Source organism: Argentina silus (genome assembly GCF_951799395.1).
Source record: "Argentina silus genome assembly, chromosome: Y".
In the NCBI taxonomy this organism is placed as follows: Eukaryota; Metazoa; Chordata; class Actinopteri; order Argentiniformes; family Argentinidae; genus Argentina; species Argentina silus.
This window is the reverse complement of record NC_139654.1, coordinates 412501-437672: the sequence shown is the minus strand read 5'-3', so window position 1 is coordinate 437672 and position 25172 is coordinate 412501. Positions and strand designations below refer to the sequence as shown.

The window sequence follows — 25172 nt, the reverse complement described above, 5'->3', positions numbered from 1 at the left end:
TTAGAGACTCTATCCTAGTCGAAACACATCTTCTAGTCGGCCATCATGCTTTATGTTAACATGTATAGTTTACTTCCCTCTTCTGTTCTCCCATGGACCAACCACAACTACCACCTCATTTCCTAAAGTCACCTAAAGTGTTTCTAGTCGTAATTATTACAATAACTGTATCATCTTCTGACAGAGGTCAGAGAGGATGAGGGGAGACACATTTAACTGTGTAATTGTATTGATAATTTCCTCTACTTGTAACATTCAAGCCTCTGTTGTTTTATATTGATTGTTACATTCCTTTACAGTTCAGTCTTCTTCTAGTTGGTACTGTTGGCTTGTCCTGGACCAGCAGACAACCGTGACTGTTGAACCCTGCCTAGACCTTGTCCTGGACTAGCAGACAACCGTCACTGTTGAACCCTGCCTAGACCTTGTCCTGGACCAGCAGACAACTGTGACTGTTGAACCCTGCCTAGACCTTGTCCTGGACCAGCAGACAACCGTAACTCTTAAACCCTGCCTAGACCTTGTTGAGTGAGTCCCACATCACATCATCAATCAAAGAATCATTCAATTTCAAGTCAGATTTTCGCTTTGGTCATTCTTTTAAGTCTATTTCCTGCAGCATGAAAATCATACATGTGTGAGTGTGTGTGTGTGTGTGTGTGTGTGTGTGTGTGTGTGTGTGTGTGTGTGTGTGTGTGACATTTTAATGGCCAAATTTTGTCAGAGAATTACATTATTTACTTCCCTCTTATTCAACATTATCTAATGGAGGCTGGCAATTATTCACAGCAGATTAAAAGTTAGACGTTTATATTAGAGATAATCTAACAAGATAGGTCACGCTCCCTTTCTGTCTCTAAGTCATGTTGACAACCTTGAAGATCTTTCAGACTGAATGTTGTGTTGACGACACACTAGAACATTGAACAAAAAAAGAACAATATGTGTATTTATGTTTTTTTCACATTTGTCAGTGGTGTGATAACTGTCATCCTGTCATATGTGCATCATCAGGTGATACAATGGCCAGGGGAGAGCTGCATCAGTGAGGAGCCAGACAGAGAGCAGAGCTGAGCACTGAGGTGGGAGACAGATCACAACCGTAGGTTGATGTTTTTCATTGTTTTTCTGGCAGACAGACTGTGTGAGTGTTGAATACACTCCTCTATGAAGGGTTAATTAGTTGGTTTCCTGTATGTTTTGTTTTGTTATGTAAAGATTGGCTTGTGTAATCAAAGTTAACTTTCATCTTTGATTTAATTTGAATTTTATTCAACCCGTAAGTGGAGAGAGAGAGAGAGAGAGAGAGAGAGAGAGAGAGAGAGAGAGAGAGAGAGAGAGAGAGACATTGTCAGTATCCCTTGTTGGCTTCAGGAGAGAGAGATACTGTATATACAAGATCAGCAGGCGTTCATGTCCCTTTCCTCCCTCTGTTGAGCCCCAGACCGTAGTTTCTCACTTCACTGGTTTTGAACTTTGGTCTCCTTTAACGTGCTGCGTGTGTTCATTGGGTTTATAGCAGGAGGTTCTTTGAGGAGAGGAGAGAGAGGAGGGGACCACTGCCTCTAAAATGAGTCTCTCTGGGGAGAAAGAGGAGGGGACCACTGCCTCTAAAATGAGTCTCTCTGGGGAGGTTGAAGCCATGGGGTAAGAGAAGAGTCTCTGGAGGGCATTTAACATGAAGATGATGATGATGATGATGATGATGATAGATACTTCATTCATAACCAGATTAATGTTAGACACAGGAATGTAGATATACTGTAGTTCAATGCATTATGTAGCAACAGACAGTGTTGCAACACTCACTAGAAGGCGTGTCCACGGGGGAGGAGAGTGGATCCTGGAGGGAGATGGCCACTTAAAATCTAAAAGCTACTGAACATAAAATTAGTAGAGATGCACTGAAAAAGCTATTTACTATACAGATATATTAATTTGGACTGGCCACACTGTCCCCACTCTCCTCCTCCCAGTGCACCCCAACCCTCCATGGTAATGGGGATCCCCTGAATGAAACAAAGACAGGTTCATTAACACTCTGTCCTTCACAATGCCACCCTCCTGTGGAACTGGCTCTAGAAGCTCAGCTCATATGGCACATTTAAAAACACAACTCCACCTTGTAATGCAGGGTCCAGCAGGAGAGACCAGCCTCACCTGTACCTAGCTGTGTGTCCATGAAGAGTGACGACTCTATAGGACGTCTAATAAACTTCGGAGAAAGACCTCCTCATTCTGGTCAAAGGTTAGTTTGGGGTTTAATCCTAGTCGTCAATATCCTGACGACACACAGACACACTCATATGAACACAACATACATTATCTTCTGTTAAACATGTGAGAATATTGGTGTCTGACAACACAGATACCCACTCATGAACATGTGATTTTCACTGTCTCCTGTTAATGAATGTGAGAATGTTGGTGTCTTTGTGTTTGACAGGGTCCAGAAAGAGAGACCAGCCTCACCTGTACCCAGCTGTGTCTCCATGAAGAGTGACTGGTCTATGGGACAACCAATAGACTTCAGACAAGGAACCGACACTACTAAACAAAGGTAGGTGTATCATGGGGGATGTGATGAACTAACTGCTAGACGACGCCACCTGTTTGTTTCATGAGGTCCTCGGAGGAAACTAGAATGAACTCAAGTTCTACTATCAAGGAGGGAGCATGGGAATAAGGCACACAATGCAACAATAATTTATTGTACAGCTTATAATGACAGCATCTTCAGCTCTAGGAGTTCAGCACATATTTATCATTAAAGGCAGAATTTCAAATGTTAGACATAGGAATGTAGATATACTGTAGTTCAATGCAAACTGTAGCAACAGACAGTGTTACAACACTCACTAGAAGGCATGTCCATGGAGGAGGAGAGCAGATCCTGGAGGGAGATGGCCACTAAAAACCTAAAAGCTACTGACAATACAGATACAGTGCATTCGGAAAGTATTCAGACCGCTTCACTTTTTCCACATTTTGTCATGTTACAGCCTTAATCTAAAATGGATTCAATTCATTTGTTTCCTCATCAATCTATACACAATACCCCATAATGACAAATACAGTACAGGTTTTTAGAAATGTTTGCGAAGTTACTCAAAATAAAAAACTGAAATGTCACATTTACATAAGTATTCAGACCCTTTGCTATGACACTCGAAATTGAGCTCAGGTGCATTCTGTTTCCATTGATCATCCTTGAGATGTTTCTATGACTTGACTGGAGTCCATCTGTTGTAAATTCAATTGATTGGACATGATTTGGAACGGCACACACCTGTCTATATGATGTCATTTTACATTTACATTTATGGCATTTAGCAGACGCCTTTATCCAAAGCGACTTAGAGATACATCTGTTTAAGTAAGTGAATCATCAGTCACCTCATCAGTCATCATAAGATAAAGTAATCAATGCTCAGACTAGGGTTATGGTTAGTCTTAGGGTTAGGGTTAGGGGTTAGGGCCATAGGCAGTCACAATGCGAGATGAAGATTTTTTTTTTGACAGGAGAAAAAAGGTCCCACAGTTGATGTCGTAGAATTTAAATAATAGTACTTTGAAATAAAATACCATTAACCGGAGCTGTTAATTCATTCAAAGACTTTATTCACAGAGAATCTGAAGCCGTTCAAAGCCGTTTGTCACCTGTCTTTATACTAACCCTAACCCAGGTCAACCCCCACCATTCAACAAACTTCTAGTTCCTGTCTACATACACCAATAACATTCAAGAATTACATTTCGTCATCAAGGTGGGCTACTCCCACCTGCCCTGGCGTCTGTTTGGCTACCTAAATCTTGATGTGCCTGGCTGATTTCAAAAGCCTTTTGTCCTGGCTGTTTACAACTTTGTTTATCACTTATTTACCCTATCTTTTAATTACTCTGTCCTGGTTTCTGCAGATTTTGATTCTTTCTTTTCTTCACCTATATCAAACCCCTCAATCTGACCTCACCCCTTCTGACTGCATTCTCCAAATATTCTAGGACCATCTGTTTTCTTGTGACCTTTTCCCCTAGGTGTACAACCCTTATATGTCTTAGTCCCACATCCTAACAGTGATTTGAACATGATATACTAATAAAACATGCAAGTGATTCAAGACAATATACATATGCTAATCGTATAAGTAAAAATAACATGAATGACATCAACAGTATGACAGTCTATTAGCTCCAGGGGACACGTCTCCTTTACAGGTGGGGGCGAAAAACCCAGCCTCGTACTAGGAAAATTCCCCCACGGTCCTCACCTTATCCAGTCATCATTGAGCAACCACTTTACAGGTCTGCAAATGAGCACCCGTCCCCATGAGCAACAACTTCCTACACATTTAAATGACTACACAAATTGTTACTAAAAACTAAAACATCACACAACACATCAACCCCTAATGGGACCTATATTTCCATCACAAGGGAACATTCCCTGTCCCTGAACCATGGCCATCCCATTGTGCCTCTATGCATACATTCAACATGGTCATTCTATTAGTTCTACACACAATACGTGTTACCCATAACACCATAAAACACATCATCGTCCATTCAAATTGTAAATATTTACAAGGGGAATAAAGTCCTTGTATGGCCAGGTATTCGTCCTTTTTGATGACTGTAGCAATGTTCCTCCCAAGTTTCCTCTCCGAGCTTGCTAGTCCTGGCTGGGAGTCTAGACGATCTCGTCATCATCGGATGAGGGGGCAGAAGACTCACTGCTGCCTCCCCAGTTGAGAACAGGATATAGGTCTAGAAGGCCTCCCATTCTGTTGAGTGCCATTGGAGCTATCCCTCTGGTTACACTCCTCTGCTTAATTGTGCCCTGTATAAAGAAATATCTCAAAACAGGCATTATGCAACAAAATATTAATCCTAACACTATAATCACTATCACAACCATTATTCCCATTTTTGCCAACATTCCTCCCCATGATCCTAGGATGTTGCCTAACCAGTCTAATGTCCCAAAGTCTGTGCCTGCAGTAATTTTCACTTCCTTTCTCAAATTTTTAAGTTTAGTCACTGCTCTGACAAAACTTCCTGCGGGATCAGTATTGTTCGGAATATAGGTACAGCATTCGTCCCCAAACAGTTTACATACTCCACCTTGAGCTGCCATTATAAAATGTAATGCCTGTCTGTTCTGCCCATGTCATTTTGCTTGTCTCTCTGACCTGTTCTCCTAGGGCTGATAGGGCATCATCTGTGTAATTGATGAACCTCTGCTGATTGTAATAAATGGCATTTATCCAATCCACATTTTTATTTATTGTAGGCCAGAGGAAAATTGATTCAAATCCTGTCCATATCTGGCTTCTTGCCTTGAACTCGTCGGGCACCCCTCTAGGCCTATGGCATCTATATAGACTGCGGGGTCTGATATGCCCTTTTTTTTCTGTTTTCTTTTTTAGCTTCCCCCTGTACTTGTCTTAGTTCTTGTTGATCTACCCTTATAGTGGTATCATTCCCCATCAAAATAGTCACTGCCTTGGCTAGCTTAACCCTAGCACATATCCCTGTCCAAGTAGCAGGTAATACTGCCCTTAGCTTTCCTTCTCCACATATCCAATAGTAATCTGCCATGGCCTCGCTTTGGCTGGTATATATACTGGTTATGGGTACTCCCCCTGGAATCCCACTCATCCCAAATCTTGCCATTAGTTGCCCAGAACAGTGGCTGTCGTTTGGGGTCTCTTTCAATATTGCATATAAGCTTGTAGGGTACACTACCTTAGGAGGGGTGGTGTTGTATGTCCCAATTGCCTGAAGATAAGGTTCAGGCCGAGGTGTCTCCATATCCCATGGTACAATGTGCCAGGTTACATGACAGTTCCCTTTAAACTGCCCCAGGCTCTTAGTGTATTGGCTTGTATTAAATGGCTTTTCGAAGCATTCAAACTTTTGCGTCAAATCTATTGAATAGGGTCCTGGAACTTCCCTCTTTTTCCCCTCTACTCTCACATCTATCTCTTTACATTGGTCTCTAAAAGACTGATCATAAAATGTATTACATTTATGGTTGCTTAAGATACCTAAACATTCGGCTCCACAATAGGGTTGTTCTGTCCACTCCAAGCAACAGACCTTCTGATTAAACTGATGACATGCCTGGCATGGATGTGGATTAGGTACAACTTGCAACTTTTTGAGCGGTGATGGACTGCACATGAGGCAATCTCCTTCTGTTATTGATTTGGCTGTAAACTCTGCCAATCTATACCAATCATTCTGCCTAGCCTGGTCCCATAATACATTTTCCTCGCTCCATGCACCATTATCTGAGCTAATCTCATTGGGTATTCCAAATCTGGGTATTACTTCTCTTGTTAGAAATTTAAGCACTGTTCCTGCCCCTAATTCTGCCGATGGCGTTGCTTCTACCCATCTGCTGAATCTATCTATGACAACAAGCATGTATCTTTTCCCATTGACCTTTTTTATCATGTCTACATAGTCCATTACCAAATGTTTAAATGGTCCATCTGGAACCGGTATGTGTCCTAAAGGTGTTTTGATTCCCTTTCTTACATTGTTTTGTGCGCATACTGTGCATTCTGCCAATGCATTTTCTACCATTGCCTGTAAATAGGGTGACCAATACCCTTGGAGTTTTATCTTTCTCACAACTTCAAACCCTTGCGCAATGGTCAAAACCATGCGCATCAGCGATCAAAATCCCCAGTAGCACCGTGGGTGCCACTATAGTACCCTCATGTGATCTCCACTGTAGAGTCTACCTTTGGCCCCCTTTGGAGCCACATGGATTGCTCTTACAGCCCTGCAATCTGTTGCATGCGAATGATATCCTCTAGCTGCATTATTGGTTCTATTAATACCATTGGGGCCAACACGGCCACCTCACACTTTGACGCTCTCTTTGCCGCTTCATCAGCAGCATTATTGCCCTGAATAATGTAATCATTACCTTTCTGGTGCGCATGACATTTAATGATGGCTAACTGCTTTGGTTTCATCATGGTCGACATCAATTCCTTAATTTGCTCACAATGCTGTATGGGTGACCCATCACTTTTCAAAAAACCTCTCTGTTTCCATACTGCTCCAAACAGATGACAGACTCCATGCGCATAAGCTGAGTCAGTAAAAATGTTCACTGCTTTGCCTTCTCCCATTTTACAGGCTTCTGTCAGTGCTCTTAGTTCTGCCAACTGGGCCGAACACGGTTGTGGACAGCTGTCTATCTTCTCTTCTCGGAATGTCTGTCCTATTTGTTTAACTATGCCGTACCCTGCATGATTTCCTAAATGATCTCTGTAACATGAACCATCTACAAAATATGTCTCTTCTGCATATTGTAAGGGTGTTGATTCTAAGTCTGGTCTTAACCTAGTGAATGTTAGTGAGTGTGCTATACAATCATGTTCTTCCCCTTCATCTGCCAGTGGTATTAACTCAGCTGGATTTACTGTACTACATCTCTTGATAGTGATGTCTGGGTATGTCAATAACGACAAATATGACAGGTTCCTAGCTTGCGTTAGAACAAACCTTCCCTGTTCTAACAGTTCCACTGTCTTGTGATGTGTGTATATTGTTATTGGGTATCCCATTGTGACTGACGAGGCCTTTTCATAGGCATAGTGCATAGCTGCCACTCCCTGAAAAGGGCGGGTACCCCTGGGCAACACTGTCTAGTTTGGTGCTATAATAGGCTAACGCTTGCTTTTTCCTACCACTACACGTTTCCTGTACTAACACTGCTGAAGCATACCCACTCCTTCTGTTTGCCACATACAATAGGAATGGTTTGTTATAATCGGGCACAGCCAATGCTGGTGCCCGTTGCATTTCTTTTTTCAACATTTCAAATGCTATTGTAGCTTCTGTTGTCCATATTAAAGGGGCTCTTAAGTTCTGCTGACCAGCTGTTTTCATCAGCACCCTCAGAGCTGCTGTTTTTATCGCATAGTCCTCTATCCAATCTCCGCTGAACTTGGTTGAACACATGAGGTGAATGTTTGAACCCTTGAGGTATTCTAGTGTAAATGTATTGTTGTCCTCTGTAGGTAAATGCAAACAAGTACCGACTTTCTTCTGCTAATGGTACACTGAAGAAAGCTGAGCATAAATCTATCACTGTATAGTATTTGGCTGTCGGAGGAACATTTGTTAACAATGTATGAGGATTTGGTACTTCTGCTCGCCAATCTTGTACCACCTCATTTACTGCTCTTAAGTCATGCACCAATCTCCATTTTGACTTATCTGCTTTTAGAATAGGAAGAAGGGGGGTATTGTACGGGCTGTTTATTCTTTCTAAAACTCCCGCTGCTATCAAACCCTCTATTGTTCTGCTTATTCCTTCCTCAGCTTCAGGTTTCATAGGATATTGGGCTTTTCTTGGTAATACTCTGCCCTGTTTTGTTCTTATAATTATGCTGATTTTACTAAGCCCACGTCAGTGTCATGTTTTGACCAGAGACTTTCTGGGATCTGTTTTTCCATGTTATCTCTCAATTGATTATCTGACTTTTCTTTCATCTGAACCTGTTGTTTAACCAATATGGCTACTTCCTGTGGTATACCATTCATAGGCGTGGCACATATTATTTTTATGAATTCCTTGTCTGCAGAATGTTTTACCAATGGGTTACTTGTTTCTTTCCAATCACTCTTTAATGCGGTTCTCATCATTGGTCCCAAGGCTCTTGCTCTATACCCTTTATTTACCATTAATGACACATGAGGAGCAGCATTAGGTATATTATACCATCAATTCTGATTGATCTATTTGCATAGCTGCTCTCTGTTTTCCCACTATAATATATTGTGACATTAATGGGACAACCAGATTTTTGGTTTGCTCCTGCCAAATTTGTTCTTGGCCGGAGTTGCAATTTGAGTCAAACTGCACAGTGCAGTGGTAGTCAAATCTTGGTCTTCGTGCATCTGGCAATTGGGCTTCAATATATTTTCTCAATTTTAACCAAGTTTGTTTTATTTCATGGTTTATTTCCCCTAACTAGTAAACATTTGCGCTTGCAGTTATTGGTATTTCTTCTGTCTTTATTGCCATATTATCTACATATACACCTTCTGGGAAACACCATATTTTCATCCCCAGCATGCATAATGCATCCCTCCCCAAGAGATTCACAGGTGTCCGGTCAGAGATCAGTACGGGCAGGGTTGTGGCTCTGTCTCCTATCTTGAGACTTACTGGAGTTGTCATTGGAATTAGCTGCGCTTGTCCCGAGAATCCTACTGTTTTAACAAATTGTCCTGACCTGGGGAGGTGAGAGAAATAATTTAGACCTACACAAGTGTAGGTTGCTACTGTATCTATCATCATGGGTATGTCTCTATCTTCTATTTGAACCTGCAGCATTGCTTCTTGATCAGCTTCTGTGGTTAACACTGGAAGCTGACCCTCCCTTTTCAGATTCTCTGGGCATCCCGAGTAACCATAATTCAGTCCCTATATGGATTGGCTGGTCCTTGTGGAGGCTTCTGCTGTTGCTGACCATAGCCCTGTTGACTATTCCCCCTCGGCTGCCATGGATTAATTGTACATTGTCTTCGGTTGTGTCCTGCCTGGTGACATCCCCAGCACACACCGGGTGGACCTAGTGAGTCTGCTATTTGGAACCTTCCTTGGGGTCTCTGTCTGCCCTTCCATGGCTGAAACTGCTGGGGCTGCTGGGTATACACCTGAACTACAGGTACGGTGGGTTGCTCTTGTCCCTGAAGTCTCAGCACTGGAAGTTTCGGCGGCCATTACGCCTTGTACCTTCTTTTTGTTTCATTCTGTGAGTTCCCCCAGCTGGAGCTATGTTAACTTTCTCTGGTTCTCCTTTTCTTGCTCCTTTAGCTTTGATTCATCTTTCCGGTATTTTTCCACCGCATGGACCAGATGATCACATAATTCCTTGTGTGTTTTTGACGTCTCACCACATCCTCTAACCTGCTTTTCACCGGAGGGCACATGGCCTCTATCACTGCAGTTCTGAACAGAGTTGTCATCAGTGGGTCTCCCTCTGGGTCTGCTTCAGTCTCTAGTTTCTACTTCTTCAGTTGCTAGTGCAGGTATGTGGCAGGAGTCTCAGTCTCTCCCAGTGGGTCTCCCTTCAGGGTCTTGATATCCAGCCTTTGTGGATATTCTTCTCTCAGGGTTGTCCACATCTCATTTCTGGTCTGATCAAATGACATCCCATCGGCTCTGGTATAGCCCTGTGCTCCTTCCAGTCCACAGCTTATGAGAATGTCTTCCATCTTTGCCACCCCCAATACCCTGGCCAACAGGGCTTTGAGGTCTCCCACCGCTAGCAGTTTCCCTGCAATCTCTTCCTCAAAGCTTCTAATCCATTTACCTGCTCCATCATGTATGTCAGGTAATCTGCTAACTATTCCCTGTAAGTCCTGCATACCCCAGGGCACATAGTGTCCTTGATTTCCTTTTATCAGGATGGGGCAATGATATCTATCTAGGCGACCTATCTTTCCCCTATACCTCAACTCTCGTTCAGTAGTTCTGCATTCTTCCTTATGTCTTCTTCTAGTATTTTCTTCCCAGTCACTAAATATTTCATCTATTGTTTGTGCTTGGTCTATCTCCCTCTGTCTTATCCAAGACCTCCTCTCCCCCTGTCCCTCATCACCCGACCTCGGGTCATCTCTTGGGTCATCTCTTGGGTCATCTCCGGGTCCCCAGGTGGTTGCTCCCTCATCTCTGGGTGTGCTGTATAGCTGTTTCTCTTTTCTGCGTGTGCTTGGTTCCTTCCCTTTACCTCTCTCTCCTTTTACTCCGGCTTCCAATGGTTTAGTCCTTTTTTCTTGTCTTGACTCTGACCTCCACACGCCTTTGTCTACCTGGTTTAGGGCTTCTTTTAATTCTGCATAACAATCAAGCTGTATGGGGCTTCTTGATCCCCTTCTCTCTTTATTTCCCCTCTCTTCTTCCTCATCTTCTTCTTCCACCTTTATATTCCCATCCAGGTGTATCTTTGCTGATAACACAGGGAATTCCCCATGGTCGTAGGGTGGGGGCATCACCTTTTCTTCCTCATTACCTTCAATTCCAAATAATATAGATAACATGTATGATTAATATTTACAATTAATCTCTGCTAGATTATATTTAACAATGGAAGTGCAATTCGTTTTTTGTGATAAAGTTATAATTTATGTAAAAAATCTGCTATAATAAGGACTTGGGTGGAAAAAATCATGCTTATCTCTGAAAAGTTGAAATGAAACAATGTTTTCATTGATGTTGATTATTTTTGAACAGATATTGAGATATTCTTATTATAATCAAAGCTGTGAAAAGCAAATACAGGTGATGAACGACAATAGATACACGAGAACCAAACTTAGATCGATTTAGTCACTGGATATGAAATACATCTCTCAAAAATGTCTCAAAAATAATTTGAGATGATTTACAATAAATAGAAACACAAAACATGAACGAAATGTACACTGCTTTATTCACTGTCAATAAAATATAGTACACGTCTGAAAAATACATCTCTCAAACAATTCTGAAATAATATTGGATACATGTGAATTCGAAAAATGGTGTGTGTGCATGGGCATGCCTGTCTACACAACACATGATGCACAGAATTTGAGAGTATGTGTACTACAGATGTACTTTTTGCAGTTTCTGCATGTGGTTTGTGTCTTTGAGTCCTTTGAGGGTTCACACACCTCGCTGCGCTTCCTCTTGTTGCCACCAGATGCAATCTAGAATAATGAAAATACTTTATTAGATTTTTTTTACACCACATCTTCGAATAGTCAATTTCAATTTGACCCACATACACACAGAGACACTCAGAAACACACACACACACACACACACATGCGCGCGCGCACACACACACACACACACAGATACATGCACACATAAACAACAACAACAGGACACTTACTTCAGGCACTGGAGGTTGTGGTTGTGTGGGTCGTGCAGGTGGGACAGCAGGAGCCTCCTCCACCCTCCTCACTATGGCTAGAGAAGCTGGGTTCCTGGGCACATGTTGTCTCCTCTGTATGTGCGGTGTCACCAGTGCTCATAAGCATCACATTTTTGCCCTTTTTGGGTATGTAGGATACCAGGGCCATGTTGGCCGTAAACACAAAGAGGGAGGAATGGACTGGCCTGTTCTTTACAGTTAGAAGTTGAGGTGGGAGCTCTGTCTTATTTTTTCTGACTGTTCCACCCATTGTCAGCTTTCTTTTGAGAAGTTCCTGTCCCAGGCTGTACGATGTGAAAAAATTATCCTAAGTGATGTTGTGGCCACTGAGGCCCTGTGACATATCCAGTACCACCCATGTCCCCTGGTGTCTCTCAGGGTCTCCTCCCTCTGGCTTCCCAGAATGTTTTGTAACAACATTGTGCAGGTTCTGTGTGTGTTTGTATGTGTGTGAGTGTGTGTGTGCATGTTTCTGTAAGTCTGTGTGTCTCTGTGTATATCAAATTGACCCGAACACCCTGTGAAGGACATAAATGTGTAGGGGGGGGTGTAGCATGTGCACTCAATGATTTTTTTTCTTTGATGTTCTTCACAGTAAATAAGCCAAGGCCATGGAGTTTCAGGTTGAAAAATTGTTTCCTTGTATATTTTTTCTTCAAGTAAAAATTAAAAACGCCACACAAGGGTTAAAAGAGGGTTTTTATTCTCTAATATTTCTACTGGAGTTACCATGGTAATCCCTTTCTCCATTTTTCCCTTTGTCTTTCCTTTTGCAGTCATATTTTTTTTTAGGGTTATTGTAAAATGTCAAAAAAGTAACAATATTAATAATAATAATAATAATAATAATAATAATATTGTGTTATTGGTTATCTAGAATATCACTGTAAGATTAAAGAAATATGTTAGGAAACAGCTTTGGAATCAGCTTGAGATATCCTAATCACAATTGGTGTCTTACACCCTGGGAATCAAATGTAGGTATAGCCAACTGTCTGTGTGTGAGTGTGATGTGTGTATGAGTGTGTGTGTGTGTGTGTGTGTGTGTGTGTGTGTCTATGTGTGTGTGTATGAGTGTAGTATGTGATGTGTGTATGAGTATATAAGATGTGTGTGTGTGTGTCTGTGTGAGTGTGATGTGTGTATGAGTGGGGATGAGGGGGAGGGGGTCTGTGTGTGTAGAGTGGGTGTGAATGTGAGGTGTGTGTGTGTGTGTAACCCTAGAATGTGAATCAAATCAGTGTGAGCTTAGACATGAATCTCTTCAATTAAGAATCACTTTCACTCAGCATATACTTAATATGGGTTAATATATATAATATAATGTTTTTATTTGATCTTATTTATTTATTTCATTATTTCATTATTTATTCATTCATTCATCGTAAACCTGACTGCTGTAAAGTCTATTGTATAAAACACAGCTCAGCCCACTCAGTTGGTTCCCTCCCACTTTTACAACAATACTGCCCAACTCGAATGTTTCAAGATGGCGGTCTTCCCGTTTTTTCTTCAACGTCTCTCCACTTATCTCAACCTTCTCTTATAATTCTTACTCCGACTCCCCAAAGGGTTGTCTCTATTCCTACTTTTGATTATTTAGTTTTTACAAGAAGTATCTTACGTTTCCTTTAAGAGGAAACAATGGCTTTCTTCCAATTCCGTAGACACAGATATACTATATATCATACTATATTTTCATTATTCTGTACTCTGAGAGGCCTAAGAAGTTCACACATTGACCCGTTCTCTAAAAATGTATACTCTTTATTCTTCTATACCTAATCTCTATAATATATCTAATTGATTAGACTTTTGTCTTCTCTCTTATGTTATATACTAACTGTAGTCCTCAATTCCCGACCAACAGTGTTTATACAGAATATCGCTCTTTCAACACAACACAGCGCCTTTTACAAACACTCACAACACAGCAACTTTTACAAGCATTTCACGACACAGCGATTTTTACACTACAACTACAAGTGGCGGTTTTCTCTCATGACACAGCGCTAACAAGCACTTCTGCCATCTACGTCCGCTTACGTCACAATACTAATATAAACAGCAATATTTCACTAAAACTACAGGTTACTACAGGTACTGCGCTTCTGTTATCTACATCCGCCTACTTAACACTTCTATCCTCCACACGAACACAAAGTTTCTAAATACTCTCTTATCCGTACAGACCTGAATCAATTAATCTCAGCGGTAGCCACAAGCTCCTTACCCGTGGTTCAGCCCAGTATTGATCTCTTCAATTCTGCGGTACTCACAGGACTTTGCACATGTGACCCACTCTTTGGGCTTTAACTTATTTACAGTTATTAACAGTTAGTGCATGCACATTTTCTGAAATCTCCAACAGCTCTAGTTCAAATCCTAAATTTGGTTTCTTTATTGGTAAGACTCATGCTAATGTCCTACCGTTGAGTCCGGAGATCCAGAGCGAATTACGCAAATTTTCTATACTCAAGCAGGAATTCTGCTTACCTTATTTTGAGCTCATTAATTTGTATAATTCGTCCGGTTTGTCTACCTAAATCATGATGAGCCTGGCTGATTTCAAAAGCCTTTTGTTCTGGCTGTTTACAACTTTGTTTATTACTTATTTACCGTAACTTTTAACTACTCTATCCTGGTTTCTGCAGCTTTTGATCCTTTCTTTTCTTCACCTATATCAAACCCCTCAATCTGACCTCACCCCTTCTGACTGCATTCTCCAAATATTCTAGGACCATCTGTTTTCTTGTGACCTTTTCCCCTTATATGTCTTTAAATTTACCATATTGACAGTGCATGTCAAAGCAAAAACCAGGCCATGAGGTTGAAGGAATTGTCCGTAGACCTCCGAGATAGGATTGTGTCGAGGCACAGATCTGGGGAAGGGTCCAAAAAAATAATATTTATAATTTAAAAGCTATTTACAATACATTTATATTAATTTGGACTGGCCACATCGTCCCCACTCTCCTCCTACCAGCGCACCCCAACCCTCCATGGTGATGGGGATCCCCCGAATTAAACAAAGACAGGTTCATTAACACTCTGTCCTTCACAATGCCACCCTCCTGTGGAACTGGCTCTAGGAGCTCAGCTCATATGGCACATTTAAAAACACAACTTCACCTTGTAATGCAGGGTCCAGAAGGAGAGACCAGCCTCACCTGTACCCAACTGTATGTCCATGAAGAGTGACAACTCTATGAGGCAGCCAATCTCATTCAGAGGAAGACCTCCTCATTCTGATCAAAGGTTAGTTTGATGTTTATTCCTAGTAGTCAATATCCTGACGACACACAGACACACACTCATGAACACATTATGAAAGAACAATTAAAGTTCAGACAAGGAACCGTCACTACTAAACAAGGGTAAGTGTATCATGGGGGATGTGATGAACTAACTGCTAGACTACGCCACCTATTTGTTTCATGAGGTCCTCGGAGGAAACTATAATGAACTCAGGTTCTACTATCAAGGAGGGAGCATGGGAATAAGGCACACAATGCAACAATCATTTATTGTACAGCTTCTAATGACATCATCTTCAGCTCTAGGAGCTCAGCACATATTGATCATTAAAGGCAGAATTTCAAATGTTAGACACAGAAATGTAGATATACTGTTGTTCAATGCAAACTGTAGCAACAGACAGTGTCGCAACACTCACTAGAAGGAGTGTCCACGGAGGAGGAGAGCGGATCCTGGAGGGAGATGGCCACTAAAAACCTAAAAGATACTGACAATACAAATATTAATTTGGACTGGCTACACCGTCCACCAATGTTCGTTTTTTGTAATATTCAGCTGACCCAAGAACGTTATTTAACTTTAATAACTTAGTTTCAATGGCCTAAAACAACAATGGGTTTTCAATCATACCTCAGTCAGGATACAGTCATCTGAATCTTGTTAAAGGTTAGTTTGAGGTTTAATCCTCATAGTGGTCTATGAGGCTGCCAATAACATTCAGTAGCGGTATACACACTTAAGTTATTCTATTTGAGAAACTGGGCCTCATTCACATTTCTCTGGATAAAGACATATGTTTATTTTTTGTTTTTACCCAGAATCCCCAGTGACCCTGTGGAGAGACCAGAGTCAGAGATTCCCAGTGGTCAGTCTGTCCAGAGTCAAAGTGAACTGGCCTCCATATTTAGGGTGAGCTAAATAGAAAGTATGACATTGAAGATGGCTAAGTAATCCACATACAACAGTTATTTTATTCTTGTTTCAATTGCATGCCAAAGTCAAGCGATGTGTTTTTTGTATTTATTTTCTCTACTGTGTGTAAAGGTTTCCCCATTATTGTCTATCTCACTCCACTTTATTTTTCTAAATGTTTCAGTCGCTTGAAGACAATGTCATCAGTTTAGTGAGAAATGAGCTGAAGAGGTTCAAGAGGCTTATTTCTCAAGACCACCCAGAGTGCTTTGAGGGTCAGGGGGAGGAAGAGGAAGTGGTGGATGATGAAGAAGAAGAGAAGCAGGAGAGCAGTGCCAGAGAAGGGGCTCTGAAGATCACACTGCACGTCCTGAGGAACATGAACCAGAAGGAGCTCGCTGACACACTGGAGAAACGTAAGAGACCTCATGTGTTTTCACAGAGAAGTGTTACTGGGCCTGAAATATTATTGGAAATACAAACACCACTAACTGTAATTATGATGTATATCCCCATTTGGTCACTCTTTATATTATGTTGTCTCTATAACTTAGTGTCTCTGTAATTACTCCAGTAACAAGATTGGTTGTTAATGTATAATTGCATAGTAATGGGTTTGGACAGTTTCCTATAACACAGATGGAATAAGGACTGTTCTTTCCTACACGTGTAGTAATATATCATTCAACTACACTACATACTATGTAATTAATTACTATATAATTAATTAATAATTAGTTACTATATAACAACTTGTTGATTAATACAACATGTGGTCCTCTGTGGCTTAGTTGGTAGAGCATGACTTTAACAACGCTTAGGTTGTGGGTTTGATTCTTGCTGGGACCATATATACTGAATTGTATGCACTCACTGCAATGCAAGGCGCTTTGGATAAAAGCGTCAGCTAAATGGCATATATATATATTTACAGTTACTGCAGGTACTGGGTCAACTTAATGTAAAGTGTGCCAGGAATATTTTTTTAATTGTTTTGTCATTCAGGTGAGCTTGCGGTGGTGTGCCAACAAGAACTCAAGTCTAACCTGGAGAAGAAGTTTCAGTGTGTATTTGAGGGAATAGCTGAGCAAGGCAACAAAATACTTCTCAATAAGGTCTACACAGAGGTCTACATCACAGAGGGTGGAAGTGGAGAGGTCAATAACGAACATGAGGTCAGACAGATTGAGACAGCATCCAGGAGACCAGCAACACAGGAGACACCAATCAAATGCAACGACATCTTCAAGCCTTTACCTGGACAAGACAAACCAATGAGAAATGTGCTGACAAAGGGAGTCGCTGGCATTGGAAAAACAGTCTCTACTCAGAAGTTCATTACGGACTGGGCTGAAGGAAAAGCCAATCAGGATGTCCAGTTCATATTTCCGCTTCCTTTTCGGGAGCTGAATTTAATGAAAGAGAAGAAATGCAGTTTGAATGAACTTCTTGGTCATTTCTTCATTGAAGTAAAAGAATCAGGAATCTCCAACTTTGACAAGTATAAAGTTCTGTTCATCTTTGATGGTCTGGATGAGTGTCGACTTCCTCTAGACTTCCAGAACAACGAGACATGTTGTGATGCCACAGAGTCAACCTCAGTGGACGTGCTGCTGACAAACCTCATCAAGGGGAATCTGCTTCCCTCTGCTCTCCTCTGGATAACCTCCCGACCTGCAGCAACCAATCAGATCCCTCCTGAGTGTGTTGACCAGGTGACAGAGGTACGAGGGTTCAACAACCCACAGAAGGAGGAGTACTTCAGGAAGAGAATCAGTGATGAGAACCTGGCCAGCAGAATCAACACACACATGAAGTCATCAAGGAGCCTCCACATCATGTGCCACATACCAGTGTTCTGTTGGCTCTCAGCCACTACCCTAGAGAGACTGTTGGGTGAAGCAGAGAGAGGAGAGATGCCCAAGACTCTGACACAGATGTACACACACTTCTTGGTATTTCAGACCCAACAGAGGAATGTGAAGTACCTTGGAGACCATGACAGAAATCCACACTGGGATAAAGAGCTAATTTTGTCACTGGGAAAACTGGCCTTCAATCAGCTGGAAAATGGCAATCTGATCTTCTATGAAGAAGACTTGAGAGAGTGTGGCATTGATGTCACAGAAGCCTCAGTGTACTCGGGAGTGTGCACTCAGATCTTCAGAGAGGAGTGTGGGCTGCACAAAGTGTTCAGCTTTGTGCATCTGAGCATCCAGGAGTTTCTAGCTGCTTTATATGTGTTCCTCATATTCAGCAACAGCAATGAGAATCCACTGGTCAAACAGAAATCCTCATCCATGAAGCTATGGTCATCACTGAGACGCACACCTCTGGTCGACTTACACAAGAGTGCAGTGGACAAGGCCTTACAGAGTAAGAATGGTCACCTGGACCTGTTCCTGCGCTTCCTTTTGGGCCTCTCACTGGAGTCCAATCAGAATCTCCTACGAGGCCTTCTGACACAGAAAGGAAGCAGCTCACAGACCAATGAGGAAACAGTCAAGTATATCAAGAAGAAGATCAGGAAGAATCCCTCTCCAGAGAGGTGCATCAATCTGTTCCACTGTCTGAATGAGATGAATGACCATTCTCTAATGGAGGAGATACAAAGCTACCTGAGCTCAGGACGTCTCTCAGAAGCCCAACTCTCACCTGCACAGTGGTCAGCTCTGGTCTTTGTGTTGCTGACTTCAGAAGAGGAGCTGGATGTGTTTGACCTGAAGAAGTACTCCAGATCAGAAGAGGGTCTTCTGAGGCTCCTTCCAGTGGTCACAGCCTCTCAGACGGCACTGTAAGTAGATGGTCAAAACACTGTATTGATACTTGGGCGATGAATATGTGATCACTTATTATGATTTACGGATTAAATGTATGAAACTGAGTTTTTGATCACATGGTCAAAAGTCATTCATTAATTAATTGCACACATATCTTTCATGTTTTATTGACACACAAATATTTGACTTGCTCCATCATGTTCAGTCGCTTTGTGTCTCGACTCCCAATAATGAGGTAGAAAGAGCCAGTTCCAGTCGGAGTACTGAACACTGGTTTGGAGAAATCCACTCCTGACGTTGAATCTGTTTTTAACCTAATGACTATCGCATTCCACTCGCGGTACCACACATACTCACACCGCGTCTCAAATGAAGACTTTTGGTCTGACATTAAGCAAATAACATAGGTAGCATATATAATAACATGGCTGGTTGTGTTCATAGTTCAGCTAATGAGTTCGTCAGCTTTATTTTAGTGGAAGTGGAATGAGTCAGTTCTCTAGCCAGTGAGTTTACAGTTGGTGCAGTGGGAAGGAGCTCAACTCCAACTGAAAGTTCTATCCATCATTTAAGGCATAACAAGTATGGATAAATGATGATTACACCTTTAAAACAAAGTGAAATGATTAGAAAACATGTTGTTCTCGTGAAATGTGTTAAAATCCCAAAACAGCCCATGTAAGGGTTTTGGACGAAAATGTAATTATATGGTAATCAGGTGCGGCGAAATTCAACTGGAAATGATAGAACACATCACATAGGTAAATTTTTCTCTAAGTCAAAATGTCTTAATACTTGTATTTATTCCTCATTCAGGCTGAATGGATGTGACCTCACAGAGAGATGCTGTGAAGCGTTGGCCTCAGCTCTCAGCTCAGACTCCTGCCACCTGAGAGAGCTGGACCTCAGTCATAATGATCTAGGTGACGGGGGGGTGAAGCTGCTCTCTGCTGGACTGGGGAGTCCACACTGTCAACTACAGACACTGAGGTGAGGTCTCAGACTATTCTTGTTGCCAGACACATCATTCCTAAGTGTGCTACATTATCATTCTATGGAATCAATGATACTTGCACAGAAAGGCTCAATAATTGAGACAGACAAAGGATATTATCTTCCAATCAATTACTATATAATGTGTGTGTGTGTGTGTGTGTGTGTGTGTGTGTGTGTGTGTGTGTGTGTGGTGGGAGGGGGGCTGCTCTGTCTTCAATATCTGAATATGTTTGTCCTCCTCAAATCCTGATCCACCTGGCCTTAGATCAGCTTATGAGACTGCATAATACTGCACTAACCCAATAGCTATCAAATACATGATACCAGACGTAGAAATCTAGTGACTACAAATGTATCCATGGTTAATTGCTCCCCTGTTGAGAGGAACTATAACTCTCACTCATACATTCTTGTGCCACAGTGATCGTTTGGCTTCATGTATTTATTTGTTGTCAGACACATCAGTCCTAAGTGTATTACATTGTCAATGATACTTGCACTGCAAATATCAATGATGGAGACAGAACATTTACATGATCTTCCAATCATTTCCTAAACTGTTCACTGTGACAACACTAGTTCTACCACTTTATTTGTATTCCACGTTTTTCATTTGTCAGCTCCCAGACCATCATCCCGTGCGTGCATTTATTTTACCATGATGAGCGGTCTTCATAATTTAAAAAAAATCGATGAAGGATACTGTCTTACCTTTCTTAGATAATATGTTTTTGAGAAACCATTTCATAGGGACAGCAACACATGCACAGTTCAATAACAAGAGGCCGCCCTTTAGGTCAGGATGGCCTTGCAGCTGACTCAGCACATCCCCACCAACAGATATAACCCAGGGGACAGATATAACAGCTGTCAACCTGACTGGCTGTCTTGATTCGTACCGTTACTACATACAATCATAAACAAGTATAATACTGATCATAAAGGAATCAATGAACAGTGTATGACTGAAAAACTATAATCCTCATGACATGGTCATACTGATTAAAATAGATTGTTGTTTGGCTGTATTGATTATTAGAATATCATAAATGACAGATGAGAAATCTGTCTCCCCTCACACTATCAAGGAGGGAGCATGGGAATAAGGCACACAATGCAACAATCATGTATTGTACAGCTTCTAATCACATCATCTTCTGCTCTATTTATCATCAAAGGCAGAATTTCAAAGAGTGTGTGTGTGGGGGGGGGGGGCACTCTCTGAATACCGTTACTCTCCTCAATTCCTGAACTATCTGGCCTTAGATGAGCTGATGTGGCTCCACAATACTGCACTAACCCAATAGCTAGCAAATATACCACACTTAGAAATACAATGACTACAAACCTGCCTGTGATTGGCTTGAATCATAAATTCTTATCATAATGCACCACAGTGATCGTTTGGCTGCATGTATTTATTTGTACTCCTCATTCAGGCTGAATGGATGTGACCTCACAGAGAGATCCTGTGAAGCGTTGGCCTCAACTCTCAGCTCAGACTCCTGCCACCTGAGAGAGCTGGACCTCAGTAATAATGATCTAGGTGACGGGGGGGTGAAGCTGCTCTGTGCTGGACTGGGGAGTCCACACTGTCAACTACAGACACTGAGGTGAGGTCTGAGACTATTCTTGTTGTCAGACACATCATTCCTAAGTGTGTTACATTATCATTCTATGGAATCAATCATACTTGAACAGAAAGGCTCAATGATTGAGACAGACAGTGTACATTATCTTCCAATCAATTACTATATAATGTGTGTGTGTGTGTGTGTGTGCGTGTGTGTGTGTGTGTGTGGTGGGGTAGGGGGGGGGGGGGTTCACTCTCTCAATAACGTTTCTTTCGACAATTCCTCACCAATCTGGCCTGAGATCAGCTGATGGGGCTCCACAATAATTCACTAACCAATCTAACATATTGCTTGCTCCCCTGTTGAGAGCAACTATAACTCTCACTCTTGAATTCTTACACCACAGTGATGGTTTGGCTGCATGTATTTATTTGTATTCCTCATTCACATGTGGCCTTTCAACTGCCAAATGAAGAGGATTTAAAGCTGCACATGTACATTAGAGAGGAATAATCAGATTCTTGATATCAGATGGAGTGACACTATTTCCCCAGGTTGTCAGGCTGTGGAGTCCCAGAGGAAGGCTGTGTTTCTCTGGCATCAGCTCTGAGGTCTAAGCCCTCCCACCTGAGAGAGCTGGACCTCAGCTACAATCACCCAGGAGACTCAGGACTGGCGCTGCTCTCTGCTGTACAGAAAGATCCACTCTGTAAACTACAGACACTCAGGTAAAGGCTGAATATGTGGCTGGACGTATCAATGAGATTAATGCACAGTATCTATTTTCCACATGATTGTGAGTGTGTCATTCAACCTCTGTGTGTTCTTCTGTGGTTGATATAGTGTGGACCATGGTGGAGAGTGCAGGCTCAAACCTGGGCTGATCAAATGTAAGTCACCATCGCTGTAGAGAATAGGACTGTGATATTACTCAAGAAACAGTGTACAGCAGAGTTCAAACACAGCACCAGTATTGTATTCATATGTAAATCTAAAGTATTAGTAAATGTGAATTAGTTGTATCCCTTGTAAAACATTTTAAATTAATAAGTAATATTTTGTTAAAAAGATAATGTTGCCATAACAAGATCACATTGTGAATATTGTAAGTTATTCAATTGTATTGATTTGATGATTATTTCTGTCCTCTCAATCAGATGCCTGTGAGCTCACACTGGACCCAAACACAGCACACAGACGCCTCTCTCTGTCTGAGGAGAGCAGAAAGGTGACACGGGGGAGAGAGAAGCAGCCGTATTCTGATCACCCAGAGAGATTTGACTACTGTCCACAGGTGCTGTGTAGAGAGGGTCTGACTGGGCGCTGTTACTGGGAGGTAGAGTGGAGTGGGGGAGGGGCTCATATAGGAGTGACATATAAAGGAATCAGCAGGGGAGGATGGGGTAATGACTGTGTGTTGGGATACAATGACAAGTCCTGGAGACTGTTCTGCTCTGATGACAGTTACTCCGCCTGGCACAATAAGAAGAACACTGTCATACCTGTCCCCTCCTCTGGCTCCCACAGAGTAGGAGTGTATCTGGACTGGCCGGCCGGCACTCTGTCCTTCTACAGGGTCTCCTCTGACACACGGACCCTCCTGCACACATTCCACTCCACATTCACTGAGCCCCTCTACCCAGGGTTTTGGCTTCTGTATGTGGACTGTTCAGTGACCCTGTGTAAACTAGTCTCAGGGAGATCACACTGAACACCAAAGGCTCAAAGATGACGGATCAGAACATGATGCAGTTGGATAGTGGTGTGTTTTCACTGAGATGTTGGATGTACAGATGTTCCCTCTCCTAGTGTGTAGGGTGTAGGATTGTTGTGTGTAGTTATATTATGTTTTACTATATATATATATATATATATATATATATATATATATATATATATATATTATATTATATTAAATTAAATAAAATGCATCTGATAGTAAAATAGACTGCAATAGAGTGACAAAAAATAGAAGCTTACATGTTTTTTATTTTTTTTGATGGAAATGCAACTGACAGTGAAACAATCCAGATGAATGATTAGATGATCAAATCAGACTGATGATGAACTCTGAGAATAACACAGGAGAGAGTGTCTGTATGTATATAAGAGTTGGTTAGATTGGGTGTTTGAGTTGTGATGCTGGATCACGTTGTTGTGTGTAAGATAGTGTGGTAAATTTCTATAGAAAATAAAGATTCCTAATTCCACAAAGGAAAGGTAGAGAGAGAATTAAGAGCAGGATGGCCAGTGATTGATTTGTGAAGGGAGAGTAGTGGAGATGTTTATAATTATAATAGGAGGGGAAACCAGGCCGCGACGCGATGTAGGAGAATAATGATATTGGTGATATAAGTGATTTGTATATGAGGGAAGTAACCTAGATTTGAAAGTATAAATGGCGGTCTGAAAGGACAACGAAAAACCCCTTTGCAAACGTGTTTACTTTTATAACTTGTGAATAAAAGTCTCTGAATAAACCATGAATTCTAGTCTTATGTTCAAGTATTTTTAACTTGAAATTCCACCACACTAACTACAGTCAATCACACTGCTACTGTATAAACTAGCTACAGTCAATCACACTGCTACTGTATGAACTAGCTACAGTCAATCACACTGCTACTGTATGAACTAGCTACAGTCAATCACAATGTTACTATATGAACTAGCTCCAGTCAATCACACTGCTACTGTATGAACTAGCTCCAGTCAATCACACTGCTACTGTATGAACTAGCTACAGTCAATCACAATGCTACTGTATGAACTAGCTACAGTCAATCACACTGCTATTGTCTTACGTGTCTCCAACATGTCTCACTTGTCTCGTACTTGTGTCACTTATTGTCTTGTCATTGCACTACTGCTTATTTGTATTATGTGTATTTTGTATGCTGCATCGTCATGGAATCAAGCCTAAGAATTGTACTCCCTGCACTTGTGTATGGGACGCAATAAACTTGAAACTTGTAACAGTAATGCCTTTTTTGTTGTAACTACCTGCTTGATAGTGAATATTTTAGATTACGGTCTCTAGCGGTTGTGAATGAACATTGTCAGCAACGACACACTGACTTATATTTGTGAGGTAGTTCAGGAACCACTGACAAGCATTCTGATCCAAATCTATTTAAGACAGTCGACTCACTAACAGTGAATGATCCACTGGATCAAAAGCTTTTGATAGATCATTAAACAAGGCAGCACAATGCTGCTTTTTATCAAGGGCACAGACAATATCATTGATTACAAAGAATGTCGCTGAAATAATCCTGTCTCCTGGTCTAAAGCATGATTGAAATTCTTAGTTTAGACTTCACTACCCATAAGGCCTGCTGTAGTTTTGACTTGACTACCCATGAGGCCTGCTGTAGTTTAGACTTGACTACCCATGAGGCCTGCTGTAGTTTAGACTTGACTACCCATAAGGCCTGTTGTAGTTGAGACTTCACTACCCATAAGGCCTGTTGTAGTTTAGACTTCACTAAACATTAGGCCTGCTGTAGTTTAGACTTCACTACCCATAAGGCCTGTTGTAGTTTAGATTACACTACCCATAAGGCCTGTTGTAGTTTAGACTTCACTACCCATAAGGCCTGCTGTAGTTTAGACTTCACTACCCATAAGGCCTGCTGTAGTTTAGATTTCACTACCCACTGCCTGTTGATTGGTCGATTCGCACGTCCGTCTTCTTC

The 25172-nt window shown here is 41.6% G+C and overlaps 1 protein-coding gene across 1 annotated transcript in view; it reads left to right on the top strand.

The window, feature by feature from the left end:
* Window positions 1-414: 414 nt before the first annotated feature.
* Window positions 415-25172, top strand: part of LOC310823690 (uncharacterized protein) — a 35224-nt gene continuing 10466 nt past the window's right edge. The window contains exons 1-14 of the mRNA XM_083696549.1: window positions 415-528; window positions 1015-1082; window positions 1520-1647; window positions 2135-2248; window positions 2447-2560; window positions 15099-15212; window positions 16031-16121; window positions 16309-16540; window positions 17130-18918; window positions 19721-19894; window positions 21340-21513; window positions 22029-22202; window positions 22318-22364; window positions 22632-23158. Of these exons, the coding sequence (XP_083552675.1) occupies window positions 1571-1647; window positions 2135-2248; window positions 2447-2560; window positions 15099-15212; window positions 16031-16121; window positions 16309-16540; window positions 17130-18918; window positions 19721-19894; window positions 21340-21513; window positions 22029-22202; window positions 22318-22364; window positions 22632-23158 (3627 nt within the window). The 5' untranslated portion in view covers window positions 415-528; window positions 1015-1082; window positions 1520-1570. The remainder of the gene's footprint in view (window positions 529-1014; window positions 1083-1519; window positions 1648-2134; window positions 2249-2446; window positions 2561-15098; window positions 15213-16030; window positions 16122-16308; window positions 16541-17129; window positions 18919-19720; window positions 19895-21339; window positions 21514-22028; window positions 22203-22317; window positions 22365-22631; window positions 23159-25172) is intronic.